Raw genomic sequence first — 13,694 nt, forward strand, 5'->3', positions numbered from 1 at the left:
ATAACATGATCTAGAAACAGCAGCCAAAAATTTGCCTCAAATATTTTTTTACAATTTGACAAAAAGGCCAAGCCCACCCTTGAAGTTGAAGTATTCCATAGTCTACGAAGTGGCTGGTGTTATGAAGAGCATTTAGCTGAGGCCATCGAAAAGTAGACAATGGAACTTGGCAGAGTGCTCTGGATCATTGTTTCTTGTTAAACTGTCCAACCAATACCAGCTTAGAAGATGGACATTAAACAATATTTGATAAAATAGTCCTAAATACACAATTTGAACATAAAAGAAAAAATGGTCATGGTTGGAAAGTCTTTCATTCAAAAGATCCGTTTGAGCAGGATTGGACCAGCACAAAGCCCCTGATCCCAACAAGTGCAATATTAGCAGAAATATAGCAGTAACAGTTCCAAGAATATTAACCTTTTTGTTACCACATTTCTGTTGAAACACACTGCCTATGATTCAATAAAATTTTGAAAATAATAAAAAACTTATTAAAAAATAACTGTCGTTGTACAGCTGGTATTTGGAACATAAATCAAGATGAAATTCTGATGGGAGATTTTAAAATTTAGATCACATTAAAACAGAAAGTGTGTCATAAAACCAGAGGCAGTTTCAAGCAGGCTATCAAATGGGCTAAAACAACAATGAGAACAAGAATAAAAGAAGACAGAGAGAAGTTTGAATCTATACAGATATATGTTTTAATGTCTATTTACAAATATATTTACAACTGTCTTCACATCCTTTTCATGGCATGATGAGTATCGACAAATGATGTCCCTGAGAAGTAGATGAGATAGCCAAGATGATGGAACACAGACAGGACCAAACCACACATACACAAACTTTTAGTTATCAGTGCACAGTAGCAACAGACCCAACAAACATTTCAATCTAGATTGTTCCATGGACTTCACAGAATCCACGTTTTTTTGATGTTCTTTTTTGAATTTAAAAAAAAAAAAAAAGAAATTTAGAAATAACCTAAAAGGGAAATGAAGGACCTATGTATCATTGTAGGAACACAGCAAGGTGAAAGGTTGGGGTGGGTGCTGTCAACTGAGACCAACAAACTGATGGTACCACTAACACTCTCCTGTGTTGGAGGTAGGAAATTGTCAACTAACGTGGTGAGTGGCAAGGGGAGAGGAGGGGGGGAACTGGTATACAAAAATCACATTCTGCTTTGACAAGCTGGCATTACCGTTTGTACTTGTCATACCTCTCGTAAGAGGGGCTGCGGTGGTTTCTGTGTTTCTTATACTGTTTGTTGTCGGGGCTGTGATTGTAAGGATAATGGTCCCTCTCACGGTAGTATTTCTTGTGGCCAGCACGTCGATGTTCAGGAGACTGACTGAATGATCGACTGCGGCTTCTCGAGTATGACCGACGTTTGTTACGTTTGTGGGTGTGTTTTTCTTTCTGGACGTAGCGCTCAGGCGAGTATTTATCCTTGCTACGATATTTACGTGGTGGAGTCCGATATCTTTTATTCTTGTTGGCAGGAGATCGACTGTGACTGTGGCTGAAAGACCTCTCAGATCTGCAAAAGAAAAGAAATTTACTCAATAATACATAGTAATTGCTACGATAATTAAAATCTCAAATGTTCTGTTTGAAATTTTAAAAAAGAGGAGTTCTAAAGACATAACCATATATGACACTTTTCTTTCCCTTCAAATATTAAAATATTATGTGCATTTTGTGACTCTCTGTAAGAATCCCTGACAAATACGGAAACCTTATTCCTCTCAATAAGTTAAAAAGAAATTGAAACTGCTACCTTCCTCCTTTGACAAAAACCATCACCAGGACATAAATCTCCTTTAATAGATCAAGTGGATCGAATAAGTGGTCATTAGGGGCTATAATGGTACTTGTCCCTACAACCCATCATTACTGGAGCTATACTTAATTCAAGCAAGAGTAATCCACCCACCTGAACATCAACAACAAATAACTCACCTCGATCTACTTTTGGAGTTGGAGTCTGATAGGCTTTTGTCACTTCTGGAAAGACTTCGCCTCCTCTTGTTGACATGGTTATGTGGTGCAGGATCACTACAAGAAAAACACAGAAATGAAGACATTAATTTAGTGCTAGTAACACAAAGAAAAACTAACCAAATTAATACTGTATTTGATGGCATATAAGATGCACTTTTATCTATGAAAAATCTCAGGTCCTTGTTAGCTAAATTCACCCCTGAAGCTTCTTACTACAATAGGCTCTCTCCTACCTAGCCTAATTTCATAAGAATAGTATTTACTTTACCATTAGCTAACATACTTTTATTATACACAGCTAGATTGCTGTAATGAAACTAAAAGCTATCTTTCCCTGAATATTTACTCTGAAATCAGTGTCTAAAATGCTCACACACAGTACTTAATGATGAGACAAGAAAAAATTAACATCTGCTTTTAATTACTAAATTAAGACTGGACAACTTACTCTGAACTGTGGTCTGATTGAACACGTTCATCTTTACTCTTGGCCTTCGTTGGAGCTGAAGAAGTCACTGGACTGCAAGTCAACTTGGGGGAAGCTGAAATGAAACGAACAGGTTTAGGAATGGCACAACAGAAGTTTGTGGAAATATGTGAATAAGGTGAAGGATCACAAACTACACAACAGTAAGGACCATGTAGTAACCACAACCACTGCTACTACTAATTAATTATATAGTATAACAACAAAGAGAAAGAGACCTCAAAACCATTGAGAATCACTTACCAGGACGTGAAATTGTCGAGTTAGGGGTACCATTGCCAGATTTCTGATTTTTTGCCTTTAGTTTTGCCTCAACCTGTATACGTCTGTGTTCAGCAACTATTTTCTCTAATTCATCACAGTTTGCCTAGAAACAAGATGTGTAAAAGTAAGATTTAATCTATTGATAGGCAAAGACGAGTCAAGTGAAAGGCAAGTAAAGTTGAGTGACTATTTTAGCTCTCGATCACAACACTAAAATATCAACTTACCTTCTTCCTAGCATAGAGTCTCAAAATTGTCAAACTAACAGCTTTGATCTGTTCTTCCGTAACATCAAACAACCAGAACCAATGGGGACTATTTGGTAAAGGAATCTGAATATTAAAGAAACAACAATACATTATTAGTTATATATACATGCAGGCGTAGCTGTGAGGTTAAGAAGCTTGCTTCCCATCCATGTGGTTTCAGGTTCAGTCCCACTGCAAGGTACTATGAGCAAGAGTCTTCTACAACAGCCCCTAGCTAACCAAAGCCTTGTGAATGAACTTGGGAGACAGAAAATGAAAGAAACCTATGTGTGTGTGTCTCTCTCACCTTGTCTTGAAACAGTATGGTAGTTGAAAATGTGTGTCAGCGTCATTCATTTCCAGTATTCTTCAAAAAATATAACCATGGGAAAATATCCACCTCAATAAACTACATCAAACCCAATGATGATCCTAATACATCTATCTACTGATGGAATAACAAATTTCAAGTGCCTATCTTCCACGATTACAATGATCTGGTTCATAGCAGAATAGAATAATTCTGTAACCATTGCAGTGATATCAACTGTTGATATCACTGCAATATTTAAGCAAAATCCTAACAAGGTTGTTCTTTGGTTACAACTTGAAATCACAAAGACCATCATCATTTAATATCAGTTTTCCATACTAACAGGACCTAGCCAGTTTCAGGGCTGCATCAAACTGTAATGTCAGCTTTAGCATGGTTCTTCTGCAGATGGATGCCTTTCCTAACACCAGCTACTTATGTCACTGGCACCAGCAACAGCACCAAGTAACTTGCAAGACAGAAAAAAAAATCCCTGACTGTAGGAGTAGGAGGGGGGTATTTGCTTTCTGAATGGTACACCACTGCTTGCTTCAAGCATGATAGAGGGAAGGACAAATACAAGTCTTGTTATAATAAAGGAAATACAGTTACAAAAATATTATGAGAAGACGAAAAAGTGTGGTGCTAGAGCAAACTCTTAATGTACAGGATGAACATAAAAGAAGACATAGACATTAAAAAAAAAAAAAGATTTGTTCTTACCTGAAGTTGTCGAGCAGCAAGATAAATACAGGCACAAGCAATTGTTTCTGGATGATAACGTACAAATACATTTGTTCTGAAACTGTCATTCATATAATTCCTGTAAGAGAGAGAGAGAAAAAAAAATAGGGAAATAGATGGAGGTATGAAACATTCATTTGTAGTGAAGCAGAGTTTGTAGAAATAGTCATCCAAATGCTACTTTCTTGGAATGACAATAATGCAACAATAACAGAGACAAACATACAACAGGCTTCACCTAATCACCCCTGGAACTTTCACATTAAAACATCTTCAAAATCGTAACTAAAACTTGAATATATCTTTAGCTGTTGTTTAGCCATAGGCCAATCCTGACCATGCAGATTCTGTGATCAAAAGCATTCCAGCCATATTGGACTTATATAAATGAAGAACATATAGAGAGATTTGCGATGCTCATAGCAAATAGATCCAATCAGATAATCTTGGGCCCATATGCAATGCTCATTGCAAGTGAAGTAGATGTAATTAGAATATCAATCTCATTCCCAAAATATTACCACCAACTAAGAACAAAAATAAAACTGGCTCAGTTTAATACTGAAATCAATCTACCCACAAACTACAGGGTGTAGAAAGACAGCAATTGACTAGGGTTGAAGTAAGTGTTTTATTGATAACCATCTGAGTTTTTGTGGAGTAGTGCATCAGCATGGCCACAAGTTTATAATAAATTTTGGGGTCCAATGGGAATATTACTATTCATTAGTTTCTCTTGTCATAGATTGCTCTCAGCAGGAATGGCTGCATCATAAAAAGCTTGCTTTCCAATCATGTGGATTTAGGTTCAATCCCATTGTAATGGCACCTTGGACAAGTGTCAACTATAACCCCAGGTCAACCAAAGACATGAGTGAATTTGGCAGACAGAACCTGAAAGTTAGTTGTATACATAGATATATGTATGCACGTATCCTTGTCTAGACTTCATATAATGGTTGTAAACAAGCTTCAGCACCGTAAGAGTGATATTGTTTTCCATGAAAAATGCATCTGACCATGGGGAAACCTCTTGTTTGGAAAAAATGTGTGGGTTGGAAACCAGAAAATCTGCCTCAACAGACTCCATCTGAACTAGGAAAGCATTAAAATGATGAAGAAGAGAGCTGATTAAAAACTAAGAGTAAATACCTATCAATTAAGAGTTATCAGAGATTATTAAAGTGACAATTTAGTCAGACATTATTTCTCTGACATGACCAATCTGTGTAGTTTGTATAGTATTTGTTTTTGTTTCAATACCATCAGCAGAGTTAAGTCATGATTTGTTGCTCACATCAGACTTCTCACTACATATCTAAAAATCTACACAGCAGGTATATACAAACATGTCAACTTTGCTTATTTGAAAAAAAAAAAAAAAAGAACAAACCGTTTTAATCAAGTTTCAATTCTTATTAAAGTCTCATCAGGTGTCTACATCACTTGACCAATCCCAGAGAAACAAGTATCTGTTCTGTTTATATACACATCAGATCTAGTAGCTACAGAAAACTTGAGCTACTAGCTTGCATACCATTAGAATTTACTGTTTAACCCATTCATGGGAAAACTGCAGTCCATGGGACTTTCTGAATGGCAGGTCTAATGAAAAATTATCTAGAATTATTTTTTTAAGTGCAGCTTGCTTCCCCCAAAAGTTGCCCATGCCAGCATGGAAAACAGATGTTAAATGATGATGATGAATGAATGAATGAATGAATGAATGAATGACCAATACTTACTAAATTGGTTACTGTTAACCAGGACACTGTGTACTTGCGTGTTTGTGTAAACCAGCTAACTCTAGCATCTAACAAAATATTTACTAACAAATGGTTGTTGGAAATATTCAAGTTCAGGGAAAAGTTGTTTAGAAAAATATACAATTTTTCTGATTACAGCTTACATAGGAAGACTGACATGTCAACTCATCCAGCCCACATTTTAGGGAAAATGGGGAATAATGGAATCATATTAGGACTGCTAGAATGGGAAGGAAGGAGGTTGAAAGTTTAAAACATTTCTGCATCTTAGAAGAAACTAAAATAGCCCAAAAGCAGGGAATAAAAAAAAAAAAACACACAGGAAGACATCAATTAAAAGAGGAAAGTTTTGGTACAAACGAGAGGGAAGCACCGCAGCAGTTTGGGTTATTACCTTTTTTTTTGGTTGGTTTTAGTGTTTTTTTAATTTTACCAGAAGCATTGTAGGATTTAAAAAAATTTCATAAAAGACATCTTCTCAAAAAGAGAGACCTGGCACACAGGACTGAATGAGTTAACAAAAAGCCATAAAATCAGAAAAGAGCCCTGAATCACTGCTTGAATGACAAACTGCAAATCAACAGCAGGCACTGGTTGGATCCATCAAGAACTTGTTCTGAGAATATGATGCAGGTGGCATATCAGTTGTGCAGGGTTGTGGTGACTGGTTCTCAGGACACTTCCTGATCGACAGTAGGAGGAGCTGTAGTAGACAGTAGTCGGCAGTCTTAGGATGGCACAAAGCAAGTTCTACCCATTTCAGCTGGGCAGGTAAAAAAGAAAATCAATATTAATAAACAATCAGTGGCTGACAAAGAGTTTAATTTTATTAAGAAAATAGCAAATAACCCTGAACTTGAATAAACAACTTCCCACACAAACAACTCAGGTTACACAGTGACCCTGTTAGATAGAAATAGCAACCAAATCTCCCTCAAATCGCACCCTACCACCTTGAAAAAAATTGATGGGTACATAAGAGTGTCCTAGAGACATGGTGTACCTGAAAAACAAAAAGGAGGTGGCCATGGCTGGAACACCTTTGATCACATATCCACTTGAGCAAAGCCAACCTAAAGCTAAACAATAACAGCATCAAAGCTGGTCTTCATGGTTCACGCATTTGATCACAGAATGCACTCCACCCCCCATTGTCTTCCAAACTATTAAGGGAGCTTCAACACGGTTGCTTAAATTGCAAGGAAATGGCAGCCCAATCTGCCTCAAATCACACCCTCTCTTAGTAAAAGGCAAGACATTCAATAATGTAGTCCTAGGGAAGAGGGGGGGGGGACTGGATGGTGATGCTGGGAATAATTGATCATAAATCTGCTGGGACTTCAACAGTTAATAAATGGATTAACAGAATTATTTTTTACTTTCAGACATTTTCCCATTTTACTAAAGATTCCACCATTTATGTTAGAACCACCAAATGGTCACTGCTAGAAACAACCAGATGTCACTCAAAAGAATATACTCCTAGATACATTTATCTGAAATAGAAGAGGGGATGATCATGGTTGGAATATTTTGATTACATCAAATCAATCAGGGCTGGCTAGGAGCTAAACATCTACTACCACCACCACATAGTCTTCCCTGTCAGCCAAACACTCCCCTGTTCAATACTTTGACATTGTCCCTGTATGACCACATAAATTGCTGATTTCACAACTCTGGAACCCTTCCCTACCAGTTTGATATCCTTGGGTTTGAGACCAGAAGCAAAAGAGTTGACCCTATTTCCCATTTAAATAAACAACAACAAGAAGACAAGATGCTGCTGTTTATATGATTAATTTTAATTACTGTGACACTTGAGTGTCTGTTAATCTGAATCAACTGAAAATACTCACCATGCACACTGCACAAGCTTCTGGTTTTTTTCGCATTCCAATACTTGTAGATACATAACAATCATCTGGAGTAGACAGAAACAATGGCAACAGCGGTTAACAGCAGATCTATCAATACAACATCAATTGTAATCGTTTTTGTTCAACGTGTAACTAAAAAAATATTTTATCATACCTAAGTACACGCTTACTTCTAACTGCACCTCATTGTAAAAGTACCAACAGAATTGAAGAACAAACATTTCAAGTCCAATCACCATGTACCACTGCACTATGGTCATACTGAAGCACTTAGAATTCCAGTACTTTGCCTGCTACTTACTTTGTCAAACTCATAGTAGGAGACAGGCTAAGTAAACCTAGGATTAAGGGACATAAGGCTTTCAATCAAAAGCCATACCACAAAATGCCTTTGCTTAACACATTGACCACTGTCCCTTAGATATACACCAATTATATAATTTAGCCATCACCATCATGACTTGGTAGCAGCACATATCATGGTAAAAGTGAGCTGCACACCAGTATTTTTTACCAGTACTCATTCACCTCATCATCAGAAGGAAAAAGAATTTTTTAAAAAGCCACACACAGCAAATTGTACAAAGACCCAGAATAAATAGTCAGGCATTCTGTCTGATGCTCCAACCATGCTAGCAATCCACTGTGTACACAGGAGAGAGATATGCATGTGGTAGTTTGTCTATCATTTTACATCTATCCTCAATTATCACTGACCAAGGATAACATGGTACACTCACTGTCAACCGTGTTATGTTCACTACGAAAATACCTGTAGACACAGGTCAGCAATCAGTCAAAAATTTTACCCATCCATAATGCTTAGAACAAAATCTTTTCCTCCTCTGTTTCATTTTTCCATTAACACTTCTATTTATTTTAACCAAACACCTGTCATAATTAAGGATAGATGCAGAACATATTCGTCACAAGCACTCACCAGAAGGCACTAAATCATTGAAGCCAATGAGTACAGTATAACTTAGAATCATCTGGCTGCAGAACAAGCACACCAGTAGTCAACAACTGGAATATGTTGTAAGGTAATGGAAATCACCAATTCCAAGTGTTGCTATGAGAACTGAAACAACTCACCTTGTGTGGATATTTGAAATGAACACAAAAGCCCAACTCTTTGAGAACCCTCCGTTCAGCCTTGATAACTTGATTCTTTAAATTGATATAATTCTGGTCAAGCACCATGGGATGGATTGTCCTGCAAGTACAAGGATTACCACACTGCGGATATGTGTCAAAAAAAAAAAAAAAAAAAAAAAAAAAGGCTGCTGCATCCTTGCAATAGCATCTCAAAAAAGTATAGGACTTTGACTAGAAGAACTGGAATCACATTTAACTGATAAGGGTTGTGGTTGGTTGAGATGAGAGAGGCTGAGCAACAGCTGTGTTGCCATTGAACAGAAAACATGGAGACACTTTCACAAAACTAAATCATTGTAGTCTAGAAGAATACATCTCTATCTTAATTGTCAAGAGGAATTTATAGTTAGAGATATGTGTAAAGTGTTACAGACATAGGAGCAAAATTGGCTGGAGAAGCAGTAAGGTTCCATTCTAACTACCTCAATAAAACAAAACCATCATCAGACTGTATTTAGACAAAACAATAACAAAGTATTTCACAACTTGCAGAATTGTAAAAACATTAAATGTTACAAATGCAAAAGTATAAAAGAAATGAATCAACCTTAAAATAATACAATATATTCTCGGCTACCCGATTACTATGACTGAAAGGATATTTCACCAAATATACAATATTATGAGAAAACTTTTTACAGACATTCTGGTTAAATCCATTCGATGAACAGCAAATGTTCAGGGTGTTCTCAATGTCCATTCCTTCTAACCCTCATAAAGAATGCTTCCATCCTTTTCTCTTGTTTATAGAATATAAGAAAAAATTCCTGAAGAAATGCAATGGCATCAGTAATTGTTATAAAAAAAAAATTAAAAGGAGCAGAGAGAGAGAGAGAGAAACATTTAAGGAATTACTCTACCATTTCAGATACCAGAAGATTCTCAAAGACAAAGTTAAACCAAAAGGAAAAAAAATAGAAATAATAAAAAGAACAATGCAGTTATGACAATCAAAGGAAAGAACCATCTTCTCTCAGAAACTGTCAAAACTAGCAGAAGATAATAAACGTTTAGATTATGAGAAAATCAGAAAAATTCAACTCACCCTGAGGAGTTCGGGAAGCAACAAGTGTGAACATTTGCAAATGTCTGCCAAATTCACTGGTAATGGTAAGTTTTTCCAGCAGGTTCTAGAGAACGTTTCAGTACAAGTTGAACAGTGCTTTAGATGTTTACTTGACTGAAATATGGAGACTGGTTCTTTTGTTTACAAATTTACAATTCTGCGATCAAATGAAAGCAAGAACTGCACACCTACAAACAATTCTAACTAAACTGGATTGACAATATTTCCACAAACTGGACCAACAAACAAATCAGTTTCAATTATAAAAATTCTTGCTAGTAATTAAAAGTAATTAAATGATATCAATTAAAAGAAAGAGTTGAAAAATACGTTAATTTTACATGTTAACTCAAGTGGAAATATTGCATGAAATAAACTGAATATATTAGTTAAACCAATCCAATATTTAAGAATTATAAATGACTAAAACAATCTATACTCCTCAATAGCAGCACCTTATTATGTTTGATGAGTTTTAGATTAAGGCTTCAATATTTGTTAATTACTCACTGAACACTAATAAAATTATAACTGCAGATCATGAAATTTTAAACATCTAAATGAGCTCTTTTGACGAGTTTCATCTACTATAAATCAGGTGTGTGCGGGGGAGTTAACAATGACAATCAGATAGCAATAATCAACAAACTTGAAAATTGTGCTAGAATAGATGTTAAAAACAACAAAATTCAGATCTATATAGGCAGGCCTGGGAGAAAACTGGTATGATTTTTAAATGACTATACTTTGACGGTAAAGGGAATGGTCAGGTGTTTTGTGGCACATGTAACAGGTTTTGGTGATGGAAACGTTTTTGTAGATATCTCAATTCAGTCACTCAGTGCAGAAACATTTCTATCTGCATTTTCATGTAAGCCTTTATGGAAAAAAATGAGACAGAGATGTCATAAAATACATCATTTCAAAGTCTACAACACATGAGCACAGTACTAGACATTATCTCAGATTGAAATACACCCTGATGTAAATTTCATCCTAAAAACAATAGGACTGTGCAAGAAAACCTGAAAACATGCTGTTGACATAAATGGTGGCATTGTTCATTTCATGAATGACAATGTGAAATGGTAAAGCTTTTGCTATAAATCACAGAGCAATCCACAGAAAATTGAACGAGTCCCCTTCACTGTATGTTGTGCTATGTATAAAACTTAGCAATGTTAGGTCCCCATAGTTCTTTGAAGAGAGAGAACATGCAGTAACTGTGAATTCTAATTTACTGCGTGTTTGAGCAGTAACTTCATTTTCCCAGAAATCGGATGAAACAAAACAATGGTTATATGGGAATGTAGCAACTCTCTTATCAACCATCCAAGAGTGGAGATTGAGGTTTGCTGGCCACTGCTGGAGAAGTAAAGAACTTGTAAGTAATGTTGCTGTGGACACCAAATTGTGCTACCACAGAAGACGCATACAAAACAGCTTGCAAAAGATGTTGGATGCCAAGTTGAAGACCTAAAAGCACAAATCGAAGATCAGGATGGATGGAGAGGTAATCAGGCTGGCCCAGGCAATCAGCCTGACTGGCTTGGCTGATGCCTCGATAAAGGGGAGGGGGTTCAACAAAAATTGGCCACTTGCAGAATGACAGTTTCCATTGACATAATCATTAAAGAACCCAGGCTGGTAGAGTGGCAGAATTGTTACAACACCAGAAAAGCTGCTGAGCAGTAAACACTCCAATTCTTTACATTCTGAGTTCAAATCCCATCAGAAATCAACTCTGCCCTTCATTCTTATGGTTTTAACATAATGAACCATTAGTGAAGTACTGGAGGTTGATGGGATTGATTAGTCATTCCATTTGCTTCAAAATTGCCAGTCTTGTGCCAAGAAAGCATTATTTTAAAATGTGAAGAAATGAAGTGCCATGGATCACTCGATTGGCTGACCTTTCAGTTTATTGACAATTTCCATGAAACTAAAAACAGCTGTTCACCAGGAAGGGACACTAATATGTCAATCCATGGTGCAACGTAGACTTTCCATGCCAAGTTCTAAATATGTGTATGAAACAATAGCAAAGTATTCATACAACATTTGCAAGGCTGACTGATTTATGTGCCATTAGTTATGCTTATACATTTAGACAATAAAGATTAGTCATATGCTATACTTGCCAACAATGTCTACACATAGTTCCCCCGCAAGACCCTGTATTAAAAGGACTATATCAGATGAAGTAATAATTATTAAAATAGCATTTAGGTGGGGGAAGGGGCTACATTCCACAGATGAAGCATGGAAAAACACCAAAAGAACTGAAATATGCTGGTGAACCAACACCTGCCTCCTCAACTAAAGATTACACATTGACGCCTACTAAGTGACTGAACAAGACAAAGAAATAGATATCACTTCAAGGTCATGTTAATTAATAAAGATTACGGATTACGACATTATTAACATCTGAAGCATACATACATCAGCAGCCTCAGTGGAGCAAACAATTGTCACTAGATATAAAAATTCCTATTTCTAATCCAGTCAGGAGCTACATACACAGTCAAGAATAAGACACCTAATCTGCATAGGGTAGATATGAGGAGATTTATGACATTAGGAAGGCAGCACCACTACATATATTTCATCAAATTTGCATCATTAATGTGTTAATTAGCCTAAAGAGGGCGGCATCATGTATCTTACATTACTTTCCATCCCAAACCATTTCAGTATAAAATGTTATTAGACCATTACTTTTCATTTATTATGTCAATATTTCAGAGAGGTTCCAGTGACATGGCCAACACTACTACAATAATTATATTAACATTAATAGGCCAATCAAACTAAAGATAGTCACAAAGCAAATTTCCATTATAGTATTTACTGCCTAATAATTAACATAACCTTTTTGATACCAACCCACTTGAAATAGCCCCTAGTTCCATGATACAAACCTTGTTTTCAAGTGATCTAAATTAAAACCTTCCAGAAAATTTGAGGTATTCATAATTCTTAAGGTTGAAAGGAAGGCATTCTATTTCAACAACAAAAGATTTAATATAATTTCCAAATTAAGAAAACCTTACACCTTTGAGTTAGAATACTTAACACTTTTCGATACCAACCTGCCTGTAATCTTATAATACAAGCTTCCTGTTTTAAAGTGAACTTAACTAAAACCTTCCATCAAAAATTGATTTTTCAAACACCAGCTTAAATAAGGACCAATTTATTTTGCTACATACTGAGAAAAAAATAAAAAAAACCCAGTGTTTTTCAAGAGAAATATAGTAAAAAAAAGGTTTTACATGGGCTACCACTCCATCCACAACACACACATCAACAGATTAAACACTGCTGTCAATGCAACATTCACTGTCTGATAACTCTTTAGCTGTCAGAGAATTTCAAAAATAATGTTATGTAATCAGGACATGTATAAAGTTTCTCCACTTGTCATTCCAGCAAGTTTATTCAATGTAAGCCCCAGAGACAAACCAGAAGCATACATACTCCATAGTTGCTCAATCTGCTAGAAATGACAGCAAAGTCTCCTAGAAGATACTGGATTACATTCGGTTACAGGTCAACTCAAGTTTGACCCAAGGCTGAACACCAGTGACATCAAATATGACATGCAAAGAATAGCAGCCAAATCCCTCTCAGACTGCATCCTACAGGCCTGAAAAAGCCCGACCAAATTGGACAATTTAGTCCCAGATATGCAATGCTCAAAAGACATGGTTGGAACATCTTTGACCAAAGGTGACTTCAATCAAAGTTGA

At 36.2% G+C, this 13,694-nt stretch overlaps 1 protein-coding gene across 2 annotated transcripts in view; it reads right to left on the reverse strand.

The window, feature by feature from the left end:
* Positions 1–683: 683 nt before the first annotated feature.
* Positions 684–13,694, reverse strand: part of LOC106882358 (cyclin-L1) — a 28,975-nt gene continuing 15,964 nt past the window's right edge. For both annotated transcript variants that reach the window (XM_052976992.2, XM_014933011.3), the window contains 8 exons: positions 8,811–8,931; positions 7,695–7,759; positions 4,049–4,148; positions 2,992–3,096; positions 2,744–2,867; positions 2,462–2,555; positions 1,972–2,067; positions 684–1,549 (listed from right to left, as the gene is read on the reverse strand). In XM_052976992.2, coding sequence (XP_052832952.1) covers positions 1,207–1,549; positions 1,972–2,067; positions 2,462–2,555; positions 2,744–2,867; positions 2,992–3,096; positions 4,049–4,148; positions 7,695–7,759; positions 8,811–8,931 — 1,048 coding nt within the window. In that variant the 3' untranslated portion in view covers positions 684–1,206. The remainder of the gene's footprint in view (positions 1,550–1,971; positions 2,068–2,461; positions 2,556–2,743; positions 2,868–2,991; positions 3,097–4,048; positions 4,149–7,694; positions 7,760–8,810; positions 8,932–13,694) is intronic.

Source organism: Octopus bimaculoides, chromosome 26, assembly GCF_046866305.1.
Source record: "Octopus bimaculoides isolate indiv1 chromosome 26, ASM4686630v1, whole genome shotgun sequence".
Taxonomy (NCBI): domain Eukaryota; kingdom Metazoa; phylum Mollusca; class Cephalopoda; order Octopoda; family Octopodidae; genus Octopus; species Octopus bimaculoides.